Below are 23,379 nucleotides of genomic sequence, written 5' to 3'. Positions count from 1 at the left end.
TTTTTATAACTGAATAGGATTTCCCCCCCACCCCCCTTTTTGGGATGACAGTCGTCTTGAATTGGTAAAAATCAACCTATTAATTCATGGCAATTTATCTTTAAGCATTCATGAAAATGATCAGATTAGTAAATTAATAAATTAAATTATGTTTAAAGGCTGTCTTATGTGGTATTAGTTGAGGGCAGAGAACCAAATTATTGCAAAGCAACAAAAAATGAAGGCAAGCCAGTTTTATTATGTGCATCCATCAAAAACAATCAAAGCCAAAGTGTTTTAATAAACATATAAGTTATGAAAGTGTAAAGAAAAAGAATGAATGAAAACAAGTAGATTCTGGTACAGTAAATGGTCATCTTCTGTCTAAGCTGTGAAACATTATAAAGATTTAGATCTGTATTCCTATGATGAGTACATGTTGATTGTAGATGCTAAAAACTGGAATGCATCCATCAGGACCATCAATATGGTGTAAGTAGTTACAAGGCTCTCACACATTTTCCTTTTATTTCAAAACTTCCAGCTCTTTCAGGCTCATGTTTTCAGATTCATCGATAAATCTGCAACCACATTTATGGAAGATGTTTCCACAGAGGTGAGGCTTTAAAAGAGAAACCAGAACAAACACACTGGAAGGACGGAAACGATGTTTAACAATGATAATCAGAGTCAAGAAATTTCAATAAATGCTTTATTTTTCGTTGTAAACCTAGAAATGTTGGCATCAAATTCCAAACATTTCCAGACAACGAAAGAACCCTATAGTCATCCATCCATCTTCTCTACAGCCTAAATGGACCCAGTGCGTGTGCAGGGGTACATCCTGGTGTGTGCCAGGCTGGGTGGCTCTGCGCTCGCTGCAGCACAGTAAGCATCACCGCAAAAGACAAACATAAACAAGGTCACCCGCGAGGCAGGCGGAAGCCGCGTGCCTGTGTGGGTGCCTGCCAGCCTGGGTTGTGGCCTAGGGGGCGTGGGTGCTGCAGCTGAGCGCCCACAGACACCTCAAGTCAATGAGTGCACCTCAGTGGAAAGTCTGCATCAGCCCACAGACATCCCACTGGGGCTACAGGGAAGGTAGCGATCCACCAGGATACCAGCCCCCCTCCACCCTCCACTTCTCAGGCAACCGCAGGATAAATGTATCCTCCATGAGAAGAGGAAAATGGCTCCACTGTGGGGAAGGAAGGCAGAATAATAAGTATGATATAAAGACATTAAAGTATCAGTGGATAAATTAGGGTTGAATTTGGAAACAAACATCTGCAAAATAAAATAAAGGATGACGCCTGAAGAGTAAAAACAAGATATCTGGGGGTCTGAAGAATGGCTGAAGTCCCAGAAATTTAAGGGAGGGGAGGTGGTCTCTCTCCCCGTCTTACTAAACCACTATGTATTTTCCTTCATAAGGGTTATAATTTACACAAACCCACTAAAGGTCAGGAAGAAGGCGTGTTGTGCCAACTCCATCCCAGAATCTATGATGTTTTTCTTCTTAATTTTCCTTTCAATCCCTTTTCTCTCTGCTGTCGCTCTTCTTTCCTGGTCTCATCTTAAACTTTACAGTTTTCCAAGGACCTTCTTAGATAATTATGGTAATTTCAGCTCGAGATGGTCATAATTATTTCTGGTAGATTATTTAGAACAATGCATTTCTAAGCAATATGGACTGTAAGCTGCTTTTCACATCTGTGATGTTAAAAGTAATGACTGAGATAAAGAGGTTAAGTTTTAAAGTGTGGATGGATATGCAGTGTATTGAAACATGGTCAGTATTTCACTTGCATTTAAAAAAGCAGGCAGAGTGACCCCAGTTTGGAATACCAATAAATGTAAATGAAGGAGTGAAACAAAGTTATTTAAGTTATTTATTCCCTTCAGTATGCAAGCTGGTGTAGAGGCAAAGAGAATGACTTTATAAAAATTCCAGATGTGTTGTTTTTTCCCTCCTAAACTATTTAGATGCAGAGTAAAACACATCAACTTTGCACATATCATAACGTGGAAAACCCTTGCCACCGAATGTCCTGCTTATGTTTCATGAAATGAAACCCTGGAAGCAGCTTAGGCAGAATTAATTTTAACAAGAACCAGCCTCAGCTTTAATTGGTTTATAAAAATAATTTCTTGAAAGTAAAGAAAGATGGAAAATAAACCGCCAAGCAAAACTTTTTGTACATTTTGAGCCTCTTCGCATTTCGTCACATTCACAACCACAAACTTTAAGATATGTGGTCGGGAGGTTTTATGTGACAAATCAATTCAAAGTGCATAATTTTGCATGATGCAACACGATAAGGGATACAAGGCACTTTTACAGTGATGTGAAGTAACTATTTTCAGCCTGTAGTGTTTTACACATAGGTCAGAACAACTTCCCCCAAGGTTTTTAGGGGATGCAGCACAGAAGGACTATATTTACAATTTAAGTGACTTCTGAAGGAAATCGGCTGTGTTTGATGTTGTATGCGGGTTTTTTGCGTTAAGTTTCATAGTAGTTTTCAGGTGATCCTTGTGAAAAGACAGAAAACAATCCGTCAGTCCACAGCTGTGAGTTCTCACAGCTTTACAGCTCAACTGGGCCATGGACTGACCATGACGGCCAGCATGTGTAGGTAACAGTGAAGAAGAATAGGGTGCACTTCATCACTGTGACTGGAAGTTAAGTTGTGACAGTTTTCCCCCACTAGGTTTGTGTTTTTCTCAGTCCAGTGCTAGTGAAAGGTTTGTTCCCAGCCCCCAGGTGGGACTGAGATAAAGAGCCTGCTGCCCCACAGCTTTGTCCACTTGGACGGTCAGGAAACAAGTGTCTGAAATATTCCCCCTAACCCCAAGTGGCTCTCTTTTCTCCATGCTGTTTTTGTTTTTTCTGGTGAAAAACACTTGGCATTGCTCGCTCATCTACGTAGTTGAAAGATAAAAATAAATAAATAAATAAATAAAAAATTGTTGGGAAGGAAAAGCAGTAGGCACAGGAAGGCACCGATGCTCGAATTACCAGGCGAACATAACACAAAAAATGTGAAACAAAAGCACAAGTGAGAGTTTTGTAGATGACAGAGAAAAGATCCAGACAACTTTAGTGATTTCACTGAGCTGAACAGAAACCAGCAAACGACGACGATGAAGGACGGAAGTGCCATCTCTGAAAGCATCGTCTGCATGTGTGCAGCGCCCTTAACGCATGGCTAAAAAGAGACATGGACGATCAGGTCTACATCACTCCACCTGTCACGTCCTGCTGAGTGATGATGAATGCTGTTTGGCATTGGTCTGCAAGTTCTGAATAGGACAAGGAAATGGCAGATCTATTGAGGCGTGTCATTACAGCGGTGCGGCAGAAGGTTCAATGAATGCAGATGTCTATGTGACTGAGCAGCACAGATTTTCTGGAGGGAACTCCTATAATACATACCTGTGAACGTTTATTAAAGATAAAGCAGATACATGGAAACATGCATTGATCAGACAGAATTTAATTACTTTTAAATATCATGACTTACATTGTGTCGTAATGATCTAGTTAAAGTCCAGACCTAAATCCAATAGAGAATCACAGATAATCTTCAAAGAACAATGGAGACATATTTCAGTGTCTACATGTTCAAAGCTGGAAGAGAATCATCCTAAAATGAGTTGGCAGCTTTACCTGCAGCAAAACTCGACTGTCTCAGGTTACATGAATGCAGATTTTTTTTAATGTGGAAAAAATTTGGAAAACAAGCATCTTTTTGCTGCTACTTCATGTGAAAAAGCACAAAAAATGTGAAGAAGGTAAAGGGGTATGATCCATTTTTTAAAAGGAACAGTATGTTAAGTTTCAATGGCTGTTCTAAATGGTAGGACACTTACAGGGAGAAAATCTCAAGAAAATTGGTGTGTTAAATTTGTTCTTAAAGCTGATTTTCCGAAGCAGAACAAGACAAGCTCGTTTCAGGAACTTACGTTGCCAGAAAATATATATTTGCGCACAAATCAGCAAAGGCACAACGGGAACCCGCCTTTACAGGCCGAATAAGTGTCCATTCAAAACATGGCTGAATAATTGACCTTTCTGAAATACTGTTGCTAGCCTCAAACAAACGGCTATTAGACCAAATTGGAGCAGGAAAGTCTACAGACGTTTCTCTCCTTCAGACAGACTCAGCTGGTTCTCCCCCCCTAAGGGTCCCTCTACCTTTTCTTCTCAGTTCTACTCCAACTTCCTTTGCGCAATTGTTGAATTATTTCCTGGCCAACAACACATCAATGGCTCTCCCACTAATTACATTTTGATGAATTTTTCTTAATCTGTCTAAGCCAAGAGCACTTGCGCAGACTCGGGCACACAACTCGGAGCGGAAGAACAGAGGCCGCGGCGATGCAGGTGCAGAGCAGCTTTTCTTGTCATAACATTTCCATACAGACGGTTGATATCTGACAGGCAGTCAGGCTGAACAACTCTTTCCCAAACATTTCTGTCTCTGTTGTCCACTTACAGTTCACATAAAGGCAAACACGCTTGTGTTAACATAGGAATGTTAACAAGTAGGCATAGGCACAAACATAAACAGACGGGGAGCTGCAGTGCGCCTCGACACTTTTCCAGTTAAACGAAGCATGGAGTATTGCCCCCTGCCTCACCGACGGTGACACGTTTCCACAGTGTGGGCAGACAAATGGGGCCCACATGGGAAGTGACATCAGCCAGAAGCACATGAGGCCCACCTGCTTTGGACCGATCAGATGAGGTCTTTATTAAAAAAATGTCCCTCTGTTTTCTCAAATTTTCCTCCTCTGTTGGCAGATTTGCCAGAGAGAGGCTACAGATCTCTGGTTTTTATCGTGGAAACATGATCATATGAAGAAGACAATCCACCCGGCCTGCCAGTTCTATTAAAAATATAGGAAAAGTCTGCTCACTCCTACCAGAACTAAAAAAAAAGTATATTTTGCTCGATTAAATGTAGTTCCAGATGTGGATGAGGGCTTTCAAGGCATTATCCACAATACCTCCAGATTTTAAATCTGGAGGAAAAAGCTGCTGTTTGAGATGAGGGTTGGGAAAATGCAATAAAAAAATAGCTCAAATATTTTATCTATAATTTTTTTTTTTTTTTTTTTAGAGACAATGATCTAGACTTCCATGGATACAAAGAGACGTATGGCAGCGTATCAACAGTGTAGATATATAAAAACCAAAATTTTAAACAATTCATTCCTCAAAATCTACAAAACACATGTATTTACTTCCTGCTAAGTCACTAAAAGGTTAATATGCACAACTGCTGGATTAATTATGCATTATGCGCTTCGGCTCGTGGTACAGGACTTATAATTACCATCATAGTAAAAAATAAACTCTTGCTGAGAAACAGTGTTTATTCTCAGTCAATTACAAAGGATAATTTGATTCCAAATGTGTTGCCTTCAATTTAAACATTAAATTAGACCAGAATCACAGAAGAGTGGTAAACTGGATCTTATTAAATCATCTGCACTATTAGAGCTGCGAGCCCATTAGATGACAATACCATGAGAAAGAACAGCTTAAAAGTTTTACACAACATAAAATTTTTTGCGTCAATTTTTCAAAAGTCAAGTTGGAGAGTTGCAGTTTTTAAAGACTTTACTGTCACGGTAACGACTGCCAACTAAAAATGGCGAGAAGGTAAAATAAATAAAGTTTTTAAAAACCTGCCTTGATCACCAGTAAAACAATTTTGATGAACTGAGTCATTAAGTATTATTCTTGGATGAGATTTTCATGATTTTCATTCATCTGAATTACACAAGCAGCTCTTTGTCCATCCATGTTTCCAGTCCCTCTGTCTCTACTTTACTATGCTTCCTTTATTCTTTGTTGGGTTAAGAGGTGTGCAGTGACCGGCCGCCAATCTGCAGCGGTCCCAAAGGCAGCGGCTGAGGCCAGGCTGCAGAATGGCCGTGCAGGCAGGGTGCAGGGCAGAGGAAACCGTCTGTTAATGAGAAACACACTTCTATCCATCACTCAAATCCTTTTAAAACCACAATTGGAAAAAAAATAAATAAATAAAAAGAGGTGGCAGGCATCCCGTAGATGAGCGGAGCCCAGAAACAAAGCAGGACTCTGCGGCGCAACAGTACCTTAATTCCCATGAAAGAGACAATCTTAGATGTTATTAAACTTCCATGCTAGAGTTTTATAGGCAGGGATTAAAAAAAAAAAGATGTAGCATGGAAATATAAGCTGATATTGGAGACAAACGCAGATCAGTGAAGCTGAAGCAAAAAGATGAAACATTTGCATATATATATATATATATATATATTAAAAAAAAGCATTGGTTTGAAAGTTATGAAAACATGCTGCTTTCCATGCACATTTTCTTCATTAGCAAAGCAAAAAATAATGCGCTTCTTCATCTCTGAGCATTGAATTTATGTTGTAAGTCAACAGCGTGTGCTGTTTCCACTTTAGCCCTGGATCTTCCATCAACTCTGCCATCACGCACTCAGCTTCTGGATATCTTACTCCGCTGCACAGTAAGAGAAGTGCTGACAATGATTCGAGATGTGCCAAAGTAAAGTGAAGGCTTTTGCTTGGGCAAAGATCCTAAATGGTACTGCAAGCACATTTATGATAATGGAGGCAGGAAAAAAAAAAAAGAAAAAAAAAAAAGGGGACATTTCTTCCAGATGTTGGAGGAAAAACTATATCCACAGCTGCAAGTGTAACTGCGTTGCTGTTTGTGTTAATGATGGAAGGTGAAGTCTGACACCGTCTCAAACTCTGAAACTAAGACAGGATTGAGTGAGTTCTCCAAAATAAGCTATCAATTTTTGGCATTCTTTATTGCAGCGTAATGCGAAAAAAAAAAACATTTTTCACCATGAATCCTCTGCGTTCTGTGCATAACCCGAGCAATGAAAGAAAATAAAGGAAAGCAATGGTGGATGGAAGGAGAGAGAAACGGAGGGAGGGGGAGAGGGTGCAGCTAAAGGTGGGGGTGAGTGACTTCATATTTTTCCGTCTGTGGCGAGTTCACACAAAAGGGTCCTTCTGATCCCTGGAGTGCTGAGCGCATACCTGCGGGATGAAATCAAAACCCTCTGTGAATTATATTAAAGATCCCCTGCCAAACGCTCCGCAAGCTTCCATGTGCTTTTTACCAGATCTGCAGAGTCCCATTAAGTTCGCCTCTAAAAAAACACTTAAATTAGAAATCCAGACCCGAGCACCTCCACAAAGCCCAGCTCCCAGCTTTGATTTTACCTACACTGCCTTGCAAAAACACCATTACCCTTTGAACTTTATCCCGTTTTGCACATTGCAGCCACAGACTTGAATAGATTTTACTTGGATTTTGCCGCGATAGATCAAAAAGGGGTAGTGCCTCACTGCGTTCGAAGGAAAACAATACTTGAATTTACATTCATAACTTCAATGGCATCAACGTCATCAGAGCCGCATTCATAGAGTTTCCAGCACAGCTGACCCACAATATTTCATTCACGTACATACCATTCTTACATTCTTGCAGTTGTGGTTTCTAACAGATTAATGACCCAAATGGGGAAATAGCAGATCTCCAAACCATGCGTTTCCAACAAAAGAAAACATTACTGTTGTTGTTCTTCTGCTCATGACCTGACCAGTGTTATCTTCCGTGTGTTTGGCGCCACCATTCAAACGTCAGCATTACTGTTTGTCAGCAGAAGAAAACAAAAAAAAAAACAAAAAAAAACAGCGCAGTCATAAAAAAATTGGACTGAACTCGACACGTTCTAACGAGTTCTACTTCTAGTTGGTCAACATTCAAAACACCATCTTTTTGGTGAAGCGTGGACATCATCATGTCTTAAACGGGAACAGGGAAAACGTACAGAGGATGCAGCCTTCCTTACACTTCACGCACCAGACATGAGACACTAAGACTATGTTGCAGGTTGTACGTAATGGGATGTGAAAACCACAGAGGTCTGAATATGTCAGCAAGGAAGTGTATGTTGGCTCGGGAGCAAAGAAGAGGACAATATGAGGAGTCTAATAGTGAAAGGCAGAAGGCATGATGGGTTGTAAGGTAAGGATAAAGGAAGGATTTGCTGAAGATCAATTTCTGACATATTAGTAAGATCAGGAATAACAGATTGATAATACTTTTACTTGAAACAGGGAGCGTGAGGGATGATCAGGAATTCACCGTACAACTCAAAACAGACCAAGATTAACACGTCTTTGTCCTTAAAGAGTGAATAAAAGCTCAGAGAGATAATATCGCTATCAAAGAAATATATGAGGGGATTTTAGAGCTGCCTCCCACTCCTTTTCATCCTCTTTTTCCTGGTCAAACTCCCTCTCTCCGATGAAACCCCAAATGACTAACAGATTCCAGACACCGTGTTTCAGCTGTCAAGCCATTGAGTTCAGGTTCTTTGACGGAGCGTGTGCGGTCACATCTTTGCTCCATACCATCCCCCCAGTGGTCGTCGCTGATAGAGAGAGGGGGGGCTGCTGCAGCTGAACTATTGACTTGGCCCTTGAGGATTACCTGAGGACTGAAGTTGCACCACTGGGAGGAATGTCTTGGGCTGCATCCAAACAACAAAGCTTTGTGTTTTTTCTTAGAAAATAAATTCAAGAGAATCAAGGTCAACTATCAGTTGAATAAGATTTTTATTTAGGGCTGGTATGGTTAGCGGTGCTGCAGCTGCACCTAATCCCCACAGGAAAGCCTTCATCTGGGACTGATTTTAAAGAAACTGGGCCATGGTGGGAGAAAGGAGCGGACTGTTCTGCAAAAATCTGGGTCCCTTTTTACTCAATCCATCTGATTAAAGGGAGCTTGGCTCAATTACACCCACTTACTGGGCCTTAAAACCCGGCCCGACCCGACCCACGTACAAAAACAAGGGCGCGCACACACACAAAAAAAAAAGCTGAGGAGAACCAGAGGGGAATGTGAGTTTAAACATCACACCTGAGGTATTTCCATCCATCTCTTCACCACAAGAGACTCTCTCCATCGACCAGCAGCTCGGTCTGTCAGCGATGTTTCCCTTAAAGGGCAACTTCTTTGTGTAACCTGTGATTGGGTTGGGGAAACGTTGAGGCCGGCTCTCCGGGGACAGGCTTTCGTCTTCTCCAATCAACAGGCTGGATTCTCTGGGTCACCGCGATCTGTTTTAATCAGCCGCTGGCCAAGAAAAAGACATGGAGTGAAGGTTCCTCGTGATGGGGAGTATGAGGAGACACGCATGTAGCTGCGTTTACATGTATGGTAGTTACAGAGGACAATAAACGGGTCAAAGCCAGAAAGGTTACAATTCTGACACGCTTGATTCTCACAATCTGTCCTGAGTTTCACAAAAGTGTCCACACCCTTTTCGCATTTTGCAACTACAAACATAAAGACAATTTGCAAGCATTCGATGTGATGGACCAACACGACGCTGAGCATAAATGTGTACTCTACAAAGTGTGGCATGTTTTGGTATTCAGATCCCTTTACTTGGAAATCCCAAAACAAGTCACTTTAGAAGTTACCCATTTAAAAAAAATAGGAGTCCTTTGGGCTCTAATATAATATCAATATAAAACCACCTGTTCTGTGAAGGCCTGAGAGAACAACTCAGGCCTCCTATTTGTTCAGAGAATAACAGCAGAACAGAACGAGAAGTTGTGACACTGCTGGTCTGCCTGCAGTTTTAGCGACAACGGCAGAAAAAGTCAACAAAGCCTTTCGGTCCACGTTTGCCACAACAAATATTAACATTAACAGTCGTCTTGTTCAGGACGGCACTCTCTTTGCAGTGGAGGATGGTTGTTTACAGTAGGCAATTTCCGATAAGCTTCATAGCGTGAAACTGGGACATTGCTTTCATCACAGACAAATGTTAGTGATTGGGTAAAACTAAAGGCTTTTCAGCGTAGTCCTCGCGTCCAGCAAGCACTTGTTTCACAATAGCCAAGGGTCCAGACCCCTCTGTAAGAAGTGAAGTGTGGAATAAGGGGCTGGTTTTCACCAGGTAAACATTTCAAGTGAGAAAATCTGTTGACAGGACAGCTGTTTGTTGTGCACTCAACAAATCTGGGCTTTATGGAAAAGTGCCAAGAAAGAAATCCACTGAGAGTCCAGTTTGCAGTTTAGTGAAAAATAAACAATGCATGGACACAGCAAACGTGTCAGAATGCCTCATTTTAACCCGCATGAAAACGTACCTGTGATGCTGTTTTTCAGCAGAGACAAGGAAGCTGTTCAAGACAGATCGGAAGACAGATGGAGACAGTTGTTCACAGACGTTCACCCAGTTTGACTAATCTTGAGTGTTTTGCAAAGAATCTGTAAAAGCTCCCGCGGTGCATAGCTGGTTGAGACACACCTTAAAAGATCTTTATCTTCACTAACACCCATCAACCTTTTCAGATTTTTATTTGGAAAAAAAATTGCAAAGGAGCATGTAACAGCTTTCAACCATTTCACAATTATGCTCCACTACTGTGTTAGTGTATTCCATAAAAATCACAAGTACTTACAAGTTGTGGTTGTGACTTGAGAAAATGTGAAAACCATAAATACACGCGAGGTGAACGGATAATTTTGCAAGGCGCTTTGCGCAAGAGTTGGACATGGAAACAGTTTAGGGCTTTGTAGGTGCTGAAGTAGCAGAGTATACATAGCTATCATAGCATTTACAGCACTGAAGCAGCAACCTGGTTGCAATCATGCCCAGTTGTAAAGTTCACTGATTGCAGCTTGTTTAGAGGCCTAATTAAACTCATTATTATAATTCTGTTTTATTGGAGGAAAGAGCATGAGGGGAACACTTGTACACAGAGATCCAGCTCCAGTTCGTCTCAAATGACCAGCTCTGCCAGTTCTAAGGAAAATGAGTTTGTGGTAATAGTAACCGTTGCGCAGTCCAAAATACTCTCTTCAGGATCATCACCCTCTATCCTTCACTTTTTCTGTCTCTATTTAAACCCCAAAAGTAAACATTTCCTCTCCATTATTATCCCTCCAAATTATATTCCAGCCACAACCCCGTTTTACTGGCTCGTGACACCAGGCCTCTTTGTGTTGTGACGCTCCAAAAAAAATAATCTCGCTGAACTTTGTGGCCATCGCAGCTAACCTGATACAAGCCAGCTTGCCGCTCCACTTACACAACATGTTTACCACAAGTCATTTAATCAAAAACAGACCAGAAACAATGCATCTGTCTTTATATACACCTCAGCTCTGAGATGACAGGGGAGGAAATGTCCCAATAAGAGTGTTTTGACTTTGAGCTTCCGCGGCAGCTTGTGCATAATTGGCATTGGACAGCTTAAGGGCAGAGAAAAAAAATGCAGTCAAGGTCTCGGTCTGAACAGCACATTCGGGCTCTTGCAGAGACTCCTGGTCATAAACAAGCAAGCAGAACTAAGACGAAATTATCCACGGATAACTTGCCGTGATAACAAGCTGGAAAAGACCTAAGACAAGTCCAAAGGGAATTTGAGGACAGCCCGATGCTAATGATAGACTTTTTAGACATCATGCAAGCCCAATGAGATTGGAATCATTATGACTCATTACTAGTCTGCAAACCACAACGGCTGCAAGAACGACCCCATGCCTCTTGAGTCTGTGTATTAAATACAAGGTTAAAATCATCAGGAGCAGATGTCTGTAACAACTACCATTGCTGTAACTTCAGAAAAAAACATATCTGGAACAGACTGGGATTATTCTGAACATGACCTCCAGGTATTTTATAAAGGAGCTACAAAATTATATTGAAGGCCAAAGAAAAGAAGGTTTTACTTTAGATGAAAAGAACAACAAAGGCTGCTGATATCCAGTCAAGAAAATACAATTAGTGGTTCTGGCCTTGTGTAACAAAATTATACAAAAAACTCCACTCGGGTTTTCTTCAGCCCCCAATAGAGCATTTGCCAACCAAACATTTTGACCCAAAACATAATCAAACGTGATTATATTTTGATGATGCATAGAGACCTGCAGATATTTATCTAATTGATAAAGTTGTAAGTGCGGTGCAAATGTAATTCTGACTTGGAATGTCGGAGGTCCAGAATCAGCCCAAGTTCAGTGTCAGTATGGCTGCTGTGCATACATAACAGTGAAAGCTGCACGAATAATTTGTTTCTTTGCACTTCTGGTGGTTTGCATTTCTACTGGTTATCCTCTGGCTCGGCACTCATCCATTTAGCTGCGTTTCTTTTCCACATAAAGCAATTTAAAGAGATAATTCTAATTTTTTTCCTTACAAAGAAAAACCCTCCTGGACCGATGCTTCTGTTAAAACGGATCCTGTCCTTTCCACAGACGCCACACAGGCTAAGCATAGTCAGGAGCTTAAAGCATTCGTATGGTCTTTCTTATTAAAATAATTTTTATTACCACTTTGCATCGTCAACTGAATTTGAACCGCAATAAACTGACAGTCAAAATTAAATCTATTTATATAACTAAACTGGCTTTAAATATTTGTTGTGAATCTATTAATACGCAGAATTGAACTGCTAGAATCGTCAGCTGGTTAACCTGCCCGTTGACCACATCAGGTCACTCAAATGGAGGTATAATATTTCAGCACCAAATGTGTGCAGGAGGGGACCAAGTCCAAAAAATAAACTCACTGAAACCTCTAGAGAACTACTCATCTCGAATACTCATGTCACAGACCATGATACTTTCATGGTCTGTGACAGATGATTGGATCAAACCCTGGAAGGTACCACAGTTTCAAACCAAAGCAAAGAAGAGGACACGGGAACCATGTGCAGACAATAAAACAAATCCTCTCTTAACAGAATGCTCCATTTCAGGGGAACATCTGATCTGTCATTTTATTGCTTGCTTCCTATATCGGTGCTGGTGTGCAGCCATCTGGTGATGTGGCTTTGTGAATAATAGCTCTATGATACAGCATCAGAACCGATGATTCAAGTGATTTAAAACAGGGCAACCAATGTGGAGCACGCACACTCACACATACATCCAAGGGGACGTTTTTTGGTTTAATTAAATGAGTATAAACATACAGGAAATTCGGCTCATGATATTTTAGGAGCAATTTAAATTTGATTAATGCTAATAAAAAAGTGCATGAAGGATCATAGAAGACTATTAAGCCAAAGGAGGAAATGATGAGTCACCAGATATTCTCACAATATTTTCTTAAACTCTTGGTATTTTCACTCAAACAAAAGGAGCAGTTTTAAAATATTTCTTGGTCAACTTCAACATTCCTCTGTCTCTAAGTAGAGACACCACAGACAAACTCTCCAGTAAAATTAACTAATTAACACTCAGCTCTGCGGGTTTAGGGGACAAACCAGAAGGATTTTTCCAGACATATGGTATGAATCCCATCAGGCATATTTTGACAATTCGCCGAAACAGCGTGACGCGTGGCAGAAAATATCCTCTCTTTCCATGAAAAGCGAGACAGCTCCAAAGAAATGTGATGATTGCGGAGAGGTACGTCGAGGGGCAACGGTTCGCCTCAGACGAGTCAAAGAGGAAGTGGAAGGAAATGGAGATAAGTGGCGAGGGTTTGCTGTGTCAACGATTAGACACGTCAGGAAATGGAGAAAACAAATTATATTCCCCCACATATTCAGCATTTTTTTGTAATCTCAGGGTGATAAAACAATTCAAACATATGCAGGTATACTTCAGCCTTAAGCATATGTACACAATCTAAAAATCTGATATGTTGTAGCTACAGCAAACCTCATAGCACCCATGTTAGGAATGTATTTATTTCGATTTTATTGCTGAAAAAAATCGACTTTTCATTTGAGTATTATTATTCAGTTTCTACACTTATTGAAACTGATGACGATCTGTCATCTAAATCCAGATACCAGTTGATAGCCACAGCTTATTTTTCCCTCACCTGCACAGTGAGCAGGGTGTTGATGAGATTTTTAAAAAAAATCCTTTCATAGCCTTGAAACTGAATTATTTTCTCTTCAATTCAGAAAATGTTTGTAACATTTCATAAATATAACGAATTAAATGTCTCCTAAAGAAACGTATACATGTTTTTATTTGTACCTCAAAAGACAAATAGCTTAAACTCCTAAAATGAGAGAACTGACTGAATTAAACTAATTTTGAGTAAATGTTGAAACAAAATGGCATGCCTTGTACTCTCCCTCCAAAACACTTTAGGCGAGCGTTCCTGATAAATGAAAAGTTACTGTTTCAGCAGTGGCATAGTGAATTCCTTGAAATACCTAGATAATGTGAATAAAAATTTGATGGATTCTACTGGTAAACTGCAGAATATTGATGTATAATCGTGAGCCATAATCAATACATAAATGACTCAGAGGCAAAAAATCAACCTTCTTCCATGGCTGTCTCAAATCCAAATCCAACAGAAAACCTATGAGCAGAACTGAATGGTACAGAGCATAAGAGAGGACTAAAGACTCTAGACACTCTCTAGAGCAAAAAAAATGATCAAAATTAGTTAGAGATTATGTCACCAGAGGTGCTGCTTTTTGTCCTGCCTCAATTATAGCTGGGACAAATCACTTCCAGTTCACATTTAGGCCAACTTGGCCCACTAACCTGTTTATAACAGCACTGAAATGCTTGAACTGGAACTGAGTAAGGAATCTTCCACCCTCTCCCTCCCCCCATTTCTTCCTTTGGAGACAAGCCACGCTCCTTCTACCCTCCGGTCCTCTGCAGCAGTGTTAGGAAAAACAAATCTAGTGACTGGAGAAATGACAGTAAGTCTGCTGCCGTTTCCTGACCCTCTGCTGAATGCATATACACACACACACACACACACACACACACCCCCCCACACACACACACACACACACACACTCGCATACAACCTCCCCTCTGCTGAGACATGACAGGAGTCAGTGTGTGTGTGACCAGACCCAGGAAATGGCAGGAATGTAGAAAGACGGTGTCAAAACTCTGGGAGGTCTACACACTTCTGGGATTGTACATTTAAGCCAGCCGTACAGCAGTTTTTACATCTCTGGTTCACTGGGACACACTTTGTGCAGCAACACATGATCTCTCACTGACAAATGAGTATTGAAGCGCAACAGGGTCAGCGATATGACAGGGCGAGTCTGCTGTTGGGAGTAATAAGACGACGCAGTACTCACCCGCTGGAGGTGCCGAGTGACAGCGAGCTGACTGAAGAGCTCAGCTTCCTGCTGTCCCAAAGTCTCACTTCACGAGTCCGCATCTGCACATTCACCAACACGACAATACAGGTGACCACAGGAAGGTTGATATTTAAACCAAAATACTGAAAATAAAGCATGTATATTTAGGAAAACCTGCAGTGGGGTTTAATCTTGTTGATTTTAATGAAAGTACCTTGTTTAAAATTAAAAAATTGACAGGACCTATTTATTTTATTCTTATTATTTATCAGGGAAATTTTTCTTGCATATTTTTTAAGTTGCTTTTTATCTGATGACCCTAAATAAAAGCCAGAGTAAAGTTGGCTAATTTTGTGAAGTCTGGATTAGACGAAACTTTAACTTGCTTATGACATTGAACATACATTCCATGTGGTGACATAATGGTGGCAGCATCATGCTGTGGGAAAGTTTTTCTTTATTTATAATACATTGTTGTAATAATAAATATATGTTTCCTCTAACACTTTAAATAATTCATTTTCAGTCAGTATCTGTTCTGTGAAACATAAAAAAAAATAAATTAAAGAAAATAAATTGATTGATAAATTGATTTAAAGCTCTCACCGTATCAAAGCCGGTGGTCAACAAAAAGTCATCTCTGGCCCACAGGATCCGGGAGTCCTTGTTGCTCTGAAGGCTCTTGGCACTCTGATGAACAAGTAACGCAAACAGACATTTTAAGCATGTTTTACTCAGCTCTTCAATACTGAAAAAGGAAAAAATCAGTTCAAAGTCAGCCTCAACAGAAGCTTTAGGAGCAATTTAATGAGGAGAGTGATGAATGAGTAATTTTTTTCGAAAGATACCGAAAGGAGAGTAAATAAATTTCCCAGTGATCTCACATCACTGTGGTGAAACAGAACAAGACCAGTTCCTTGAAAGAAGAACCTACTGTTGGTATTTAAAACAAGATGACTTCTGCCCCGCATGTAGCTAAGATTACCAAAAAGCCTTTTCTTGTGGTGCTGCAACTTCTTTTCCTCCGTTTCCATAGTTATTACCCTGTCAAAGCAGCTGAGAGGGGCTCTGTTTAATACGTGGTCTTCAGTGGCAGATGACACATGTTGTCAGAAGTAATGAGCAGCAACAACTAGGAGTGCTGAAATGAGAGGAATGCTTGTAAAGACAACACGCTCAGGTTGAAGAGGTCATGCGACTGTGGGGGATTTAGCAGGTATTGTGCTCGATATCACTTTGGAACCTGCAGTATGCACATGTGTGGTGCAACTGTACACAACAGACCAGAGAAAAGGAGTAAGCCGTCATGCTTCTTGTCTATTGGAGTTATTATTCCTTAAAAACGGTGGCTTTTAACAATTTGCAATTTACCGTACCTGTCATTACATCTTGTAATTGTGAATTAGATGCACAGTTAGGTTGGGCTTTCCCACGAGATGGCGAGCGATGCGTTTTCCACAGAACAGGAGCCGTTAGCCTCTAATCCCACCCTGTCTCTCAAAATTATTGTTGTATTTTTATAGCTGCAAAACCTTAAACAATCCTGAAAGCGTCTACCATGGCAAGAAGACAAAGACGTCCTTATGCGAGTCCCAACTTGTCCTCGCTCAATCTCATGTAACCATTAATTGACCACAGGCGACAAAACTGTAAAAACAATGAATTTCAGATGCCATGTTGCAGTCCTGAGTAAACAGTGCCTCACAGAAGTATTTATATCAACTGGACATGTTGTCATATTGCAACCACAAACTTCAACGAGTGCCATTTAGATTTTATACACCAAGATAAAGTAGAGCACAATTAACATATCACAGAGCGCTCAGGGGGACTGCAGAGTTTGCGTTTGTTTTATTGTGCAAAGAAAAAATTATTTTCCAACAACAGTTTGATTTGATTAATTTGTTCCAGCTTTTAATAAATAAAATAATGATACAAAGCTTAAACCACTTCCAAACAGACAAGACTGTCGTTTAGTAAGACTGTACCAACATTAAGTAATTACAAAAATCTGCAGCTGAAGCTGACATGAACACAGAGATTAGATCCTGTTTGACAGGAGCTCTGCACATCTGTGTGGGGAGGAACCAACACGCACTTCCTGTTAGTAATAACTCAAACCCCAAATCTTCCTCTCCTTTCTTCCGTCATCCTCTCACTCCCAGACTGGTGGTTTGGGGAGCAAACGCTACAAGGAAGACACAGAGGATGTGGTTACTTCAATTTTGCATTAAATGAGAACTCCTATGGTCCAAAATGTTCCCCCAGGTGATGCTCATTTACATACATATGGATGAATGAGACACTATGAGCTAGTTTTTTCCAGATGCAGCAAGGTTTTAGAGTTTTACAAATATGGGAAAGAGAGGTTTTCATTTTTGCCAGTTGAACTGCTGCTTGCTTTATTTATTTCTGTGCAGAGGAATTCAACAAGTTCACTCCCTTCTCCTCAGGGTGCTATAATAGTATGTTATCTTTTTAGTAAACGTCGATCTGAAAAGGCTCTGCCTCTGAGGTCCTAAGAATATTAAAGCCCCCGTTAAATAAATGGGGGGGGGGGGGTTTGAAACTGCAACAAGTGTCAAGGGATTTGTGGGCTGTAAATTTCCATTAAAAAACAAATTAGTTGCATTCCAAATTAAAGGACTGAATTTGAGTTTGTTAATCCATCCATGTAGTTTTATTTTGAGCAAGTTATTCTTCACTTAACATGTTTAAAACAGACCAAGTGGACATGAACTGCCTTTATGCTGCCAGCTCCTTTCCTGGATGTCCAGATAGTACTATAATAATGATCCGCCAACTTCTTGCGAATGAATGTCCTACATCGTTCTTTCTATTCACGAATTACTTCTTTCTGAAACTTATTTTTTTATGGTGAAATTCCATCCAACTTGGAAAGTTTAATGTTTTCATTATAATTTTGGTACAAGTACAATAATTCTGAAACTTGCGATTTGACTCGAGTCTGCGTAAAAATGGATTCAATCACAAATGTATGGTTATGGAAATAACCTGGGCCTTCGTCAAAACTTCAAAGCTGTCTTTTTTTATTTGCATGTTGATGTGCAAATTACAGAAACCAGACAAAACATTTATCTTTGATTAAATTGTAAGTTTTGGACTCGGTCAGACTTTTGCTCTGTATTCACAAATCTACATGACATGCACTCTTCTCATCTAAAATATTCGGGGGGGGGAAGGAAAGCGCTGGAATTTTTGCTTCCTTGGCTTAACATGTAATTCCTTTATTTCACAGGAAGAAAAATGTTTCATTGAGTTGTTTGAGGTGAATTTTTTTGCTCCAAAGATCAGTTTTATCTTTTCTTAACTGAACTATTGAAGGACTGAGGGAGGTCTATGAGGTTTTTAGAAACAGATATTTAGTTTTGCTTGAGTCAATAAGCAAACATTTGGAGTACCAATCATTTGCTAGTTTGCTTAGATTTCACTTATTACAATAGGCGTCATCAGTATAACAGATAAGAGTGTATATTGTGTTTCAAATGATATTTCTTAGAAGAGATGATAAAAAAACAAAACAGATCAAATCTAAAACCTTGTGGAGCACCGTAATGAACAAACTGAAATATATGAGACAGGAATTAATAAGAGCAATTCATCTATACTAAACCACATATTCAAGTCTTTAGGTTAGACTGCAGTAGTCAATGGTGTCAAATTCAGAACGAACATTTAAGTAGAGTATTAAAAATTTATTTTTGATTTAAGATCAAAACACAGCAAAAAAGATCAACATAAAGCTGCTATTGTCAAGTCTAATGTTTTATTCTTCTTTCATTATTTTCCCAAAAGAAGGACAAAAATATCCAGAATCCAAAAATATCCAGAATATCCAGAATCCTGTGGAGTAATGTACAAACAATATATATATATATATATATATATATATATATATATAAAAACCCTCTCACCCTCCGCGTGGGTGGTCTCTTTCATCCTCTGAGCTCGGGTCCTCTACCAGAGGCCTGGGAGCCTCTGGTAGATATATATATATATATATCTGGTATATATATATATATATATATATATATATATATATATATATATTTGAAGGCTATGTGTTGTAGTTTTTTTTGTTAAAGGTGCAAAAATGCAGTAAATCCAAACTGCCATTTCAAAACAAACTATTGCGCTTAATGGATGATCAATTGCTCAAAAATCTAAGGTTTGTATATATGATCAACTTTCCTTTCAAATGTTTAACTTTTTGCCCAAATGTAAAGCTTCAATGTAAAGACGACTGTGCAGAGAAATAAGGACAAGCTATGAATCATCGGTAGCAAGCTGAACACTGACGGCTCAAACTAAATTTATAGTTCTCAGCTATCAAGGAACTTGATATTACTGTACTACATGTCCATGCACCGACATCAAATGCACACTTCAACTTCTGCACCTCTCTTAGGGACAATTCATCCCTGTCCATACCAGACTTTTGACTGACACTGCCTGTATGCTGAACAGATGTTTTCTTGTTCCTGGTGTGCTCCTTAAAAGCTTTATCCTCTAAGAGGATTTTCAAAACATTCTGCTGGGCTGGCTTTCCAAAACAATTCTGAAGTAACATGACCAAAGCTCTGACATGGTTGATAATAAGTCCTGGATAGAATAAACACCACAGTCGTGGCTGAAGCCCATTTTCTGGAATGCAGTTCACTGGTTTGCATTGTGCAGGTAACAGAGCTCAGGGATGTCTTGATAAGCCCATGCGGGAGAGTTGGTTGAAAAATAACCGTGGCGAGTGAAAGAAGAAAAGAGTAAACTCAGGCCTAAAAAAGCAATAGATCAGAAAATGGCAAGAAGGAAGAACGGCTGACGCCGGAGTGGTATAAGCGGGCTGAATCTATTGCCACTGGGCAATTCATCACCGACACGACTGGCTGACTTCCTTCCACGGGCATTCAGACCAAACTGAGATCAGGCTATTATAAACTGCTAAGTATTTATAATAGCAGAGCTGCTTTTAGGAGTCACAAGAGGAGGGTGATTCATTCTCCTGGCTAGAAAATCCAGTTGTGTTTAAATAACATGCACAAGTAAACACTAAAAACTCACCATCATCATTTTTTTTTTTTTTTGCCATATTCAGTCATGCTGACACACAGCTGAGAAGCAGTGCAAAGCATTTAAGGAGGCGACAGCATTTCCTGTGAGATCATCATGGTGACAGTCTAATGAATTAATAAACACCATGTATTAGGAGGATAAATCCAAGTGCACAATGAGTCTGTAAGCTCTGTGAGACAAAACTGCAAAACAATAGTGTTAATATGCTCCTGCTGACACCAACTAGGTGAAGTATTTGCCATATTTACAGTTGCATTTTTGGGGCACTGTGCTGGAACAGTATCGCCTCACAGTCAGTAGGTCTTGGTCCAAACCTAAAGTGTGAAAGAAGTACATTACCCCTTCACATGTGAAAGTGCACAGGCTTCTTCCAATCACCATAAGGTTTGCTTGTTTGGCCAACTCTTGGCTCTAAAATTGGCTGTGGGTGTTAATACACACATGAACCAACCAGCAACCAGCTGCAACTTCGACAGAAGTTACAGGTCCGGCTAATGACTGAACTGGCAACAAGCTGGGAAAGTCACACCAATCACTTTTCAGGGAAACCTAAAACCAATCCTACCAGTTATAGACTTTTTTTTTTCCCCCTGAAAGTATAATTGTTGAAAATTATTACGCTGCATCCTGTGGATCTTAAGAACACATTCAGTCACCAAAGTCAGAATTCACTCAAGTAGATATAACATATTAAAAATTACAGATTTTGACCAAATTTGTTTATAATTTAGTCAGATAAACAAAATGAATAAAAGGAAACCATAAAATACAATTAATGAAATAAAAAAAAAGGTCAAGAAAACCTCAATGACCTCAACATGCGGGTGAAATTAGCTCAATGTACTGAGGAGACCTGAAAAAAGCTTAAAAGAAAGCAGGGAAACCAGAAATAAACTCACACAGTTCACTATGACATCACACTAAATTTAGACATAAATGAAATAATAATTACAAACAAAGCAAATTCAATCTTCTGGAGCAAAGGTTCCAGCCATACATTTTAAACATAAATTTCCATTCTACATGTTGTTTACCTCTCTGTAGTCTAAAAAGAAAAATAAATGAAACATTTTTCTACGAGAAACGTCTAAAAGAAACGCTTTCAGGAAAGAAAACTTTTCATCTTTTTGTGCTTTACTGGGCTCCCTGCAACATAATCCATACAAATCCAATAAACTGGCATGAAGTCTTCCAGCTGACAGAATGCTGAGTAAATTACACCAAGAAGATCACACCCATATCTTGAGACACGTGCAGCCTTGAGCCCCCAGGTTAGGATGTCTTCGAGACTTGGCAGCAGAAGCCATGAAGGAGGATTATGGTTATGCTCTATTCTGCTCACCTTCTCCTTCTAAAAGCAAACATTCAGGCTAAGGAACCACGAGGCAGCTGCAGCTACTTCTACCACGGCCCAGTGGCAGCCAGAGGACACAACATCTGGACTTTGTGAGTGTGTGCGTATGCCAAACTGTATCTCTCAGCCACGGTAGTGTATGAACTGAAAACCCACTGACCTTAGAGTATTCATTTAAAGACACACGCAACATACAGAGTTTAACAGAACTGAAAAAATATGTAAAGGGAGAGAGAGAGAGAGAGAGAATGGAGAGAGTGAAAATCCAAGTCTCATTTGATGTGAATAACAGAAACAGGACAAAAGGAGGTGTGGGGAATGAGCTACACCAGCTTGAATGATTTGCGAAGGAAGTAGAGGAAACCGTATCACATCTTGAGAATAAATATTACCAACACAGGTGTCGGCCTCAGTGACGTTGCAATGTATTTCCTATGTCTGTTGGATGATAAAAGATATGAACCAGGAGGGGACAGTGAATCGAGCAGAATTACAGCCAGGATGACGGCACTGAGGGATGAAATAATGCAATTGAACCTCGAATGACACTAGGATGAGTTCACAGGGAGGTAATGCACTTTGCGAGCTGGGATCCAGATCCTTCAAAGTGCCATTCAGCAGTCTGGCCAATTACGCTTTTATGAGCCTATTAAATATCCTCTCCCAATATAAACAAACGAGTATCACTTCTTCTCCTTCTGTAGCTCCCCCCCCAGCTATTTAACTTCTGAACTGCAACAGACTGCATGCACATCTGTGTCACTAGCCGAGAATGTTGATTCAACCACCAGGACGAATATCAGGTGTCAGTGTACACATAAGGGAGCGATCACAAGCACTATCTCCTCTCTTTTCGTCCTTTCTGCTCTGCAGATCATCTCGTGAAAGTTGTGGATTTTTTTCATAATGTGTGAAGGTGCAGAAGAAATGATTATTTTTGCAACCTCGTGTTGTCCACCGTTTTGACAGCCTGTGGTTAGGGCAGTGTGTCAATCACGCTCCTAATCTTAACTACTCATTTTAGCCTTCCCAGAAATACACATTACTGTGAAATTTAAAGGGTTTTTAAAAAGTTTTCTTTGGATTTGTCTGCTCTTTCTACAATTTCCTCTCCAGTCCTTCTAGCTGCCAATGACAATGACATTAACTTGACTGGAATAGAATGCCATTTAATTAATGTGAAAGTTAATTGCCTTTGGTGCACTACTCACTAGATTCCCCCATTCTGTCATGTTACAACTACAAATTAAATGCATGTACATGTCTTTTTAGTTTTTTAATAAATAAAAATGTGAAAATTGAAGAATGTTTTTTTTTTTGTTTGTTTTCAAACCCCATTTACTCTGCTAATATGAATTAAAATCCAACAAAACCCTGAGCTTTGAAAACCTGCTTAGCTGATTATGCCAAAATGGATTATGGCACAACTGAAAACTATTAAGACATGGCCAGGCATCAAAAATGACAAGGATAGTATTAATTAGCTAAATGATCAAAGGGCCCTATGGTAATGCTTTAGGAGCTGCAGAAAACCACAGAACTGTTGGCAGGACAACTGTTGGCCATGAACTCCACAGATCTGGTAAGAGCAGCAAGATGAAAGACATTTTTCAAAGAAAGTAAAAAGAAGCCATGCTTGCAGCTTGTCACAGGCTACCTGGAAACGATAAGAAAGTGATCCGGTCAAATTTGAGATATTAGCCTAGATGCAAATTGACTGTACATCACCCTAAACATATCTCCACAGTAAACATGATGCTTATTTTTTTCCCCACAGACAGAGAATTTGGTCAGTTGATGATGAATGGAGCTAAAT

The 23,379-nt window shown here is 39.9% G+C and overlaps 1 protein-coding gene across 2 annotated transcripts in view; it reads right to left on the bottom strand.

Annotated features, from left to right (window-relative positions):
- The window catches only part of LOC103141000 (mitochondrial import inner membrane translocase subunit TIM16-like), a 112,051-nt gene that overhangs the window by 62,569 nt on the left and 26,103 nt on the right, over positions 1–23,379 (bottom strand). For both annotated transcript variants that reach the window (XM_007556386.2, XM_007556390.2), the window contains exons 8-9: positions 15,725–15,808; positions 15,116–15,198 (exon numbers count right to left, since the gene is read on the bottom strand). In XM_007556386.2, the coding sequence (XP_007556448.1) occupies positions 15,116–15,198; positions 15,725–15,808 (167 nt within the window). The remainder of the gene's footprint in view (positions 1–15,115; positions 15,199–15,724; positions 15,809–23,379) is intronic.

This window comes from Poecilia formosa, unplaced genomic scaffold (assembly GCF_000485575.1).
Source record: "Poecilia formosa unplaced genomic scaffold, Poecilia_formosa-5.1.2 Scaffold78, whole genome shotgun sequence".
In the NCBI taxonomy this organism is placed as follows: domain Eukaryota; kingdom Metazoa; phylum Chordata; class Actinopteri; order Cyprinodontiformes; family Poeciliidae; genus Poecilia; species Poecilia formosa.
The sequence above is the reverse complement of the archived record's forward strand: the minus strand, read 5'-3'. Positions and strand labels throughout refer to the sequence as shown.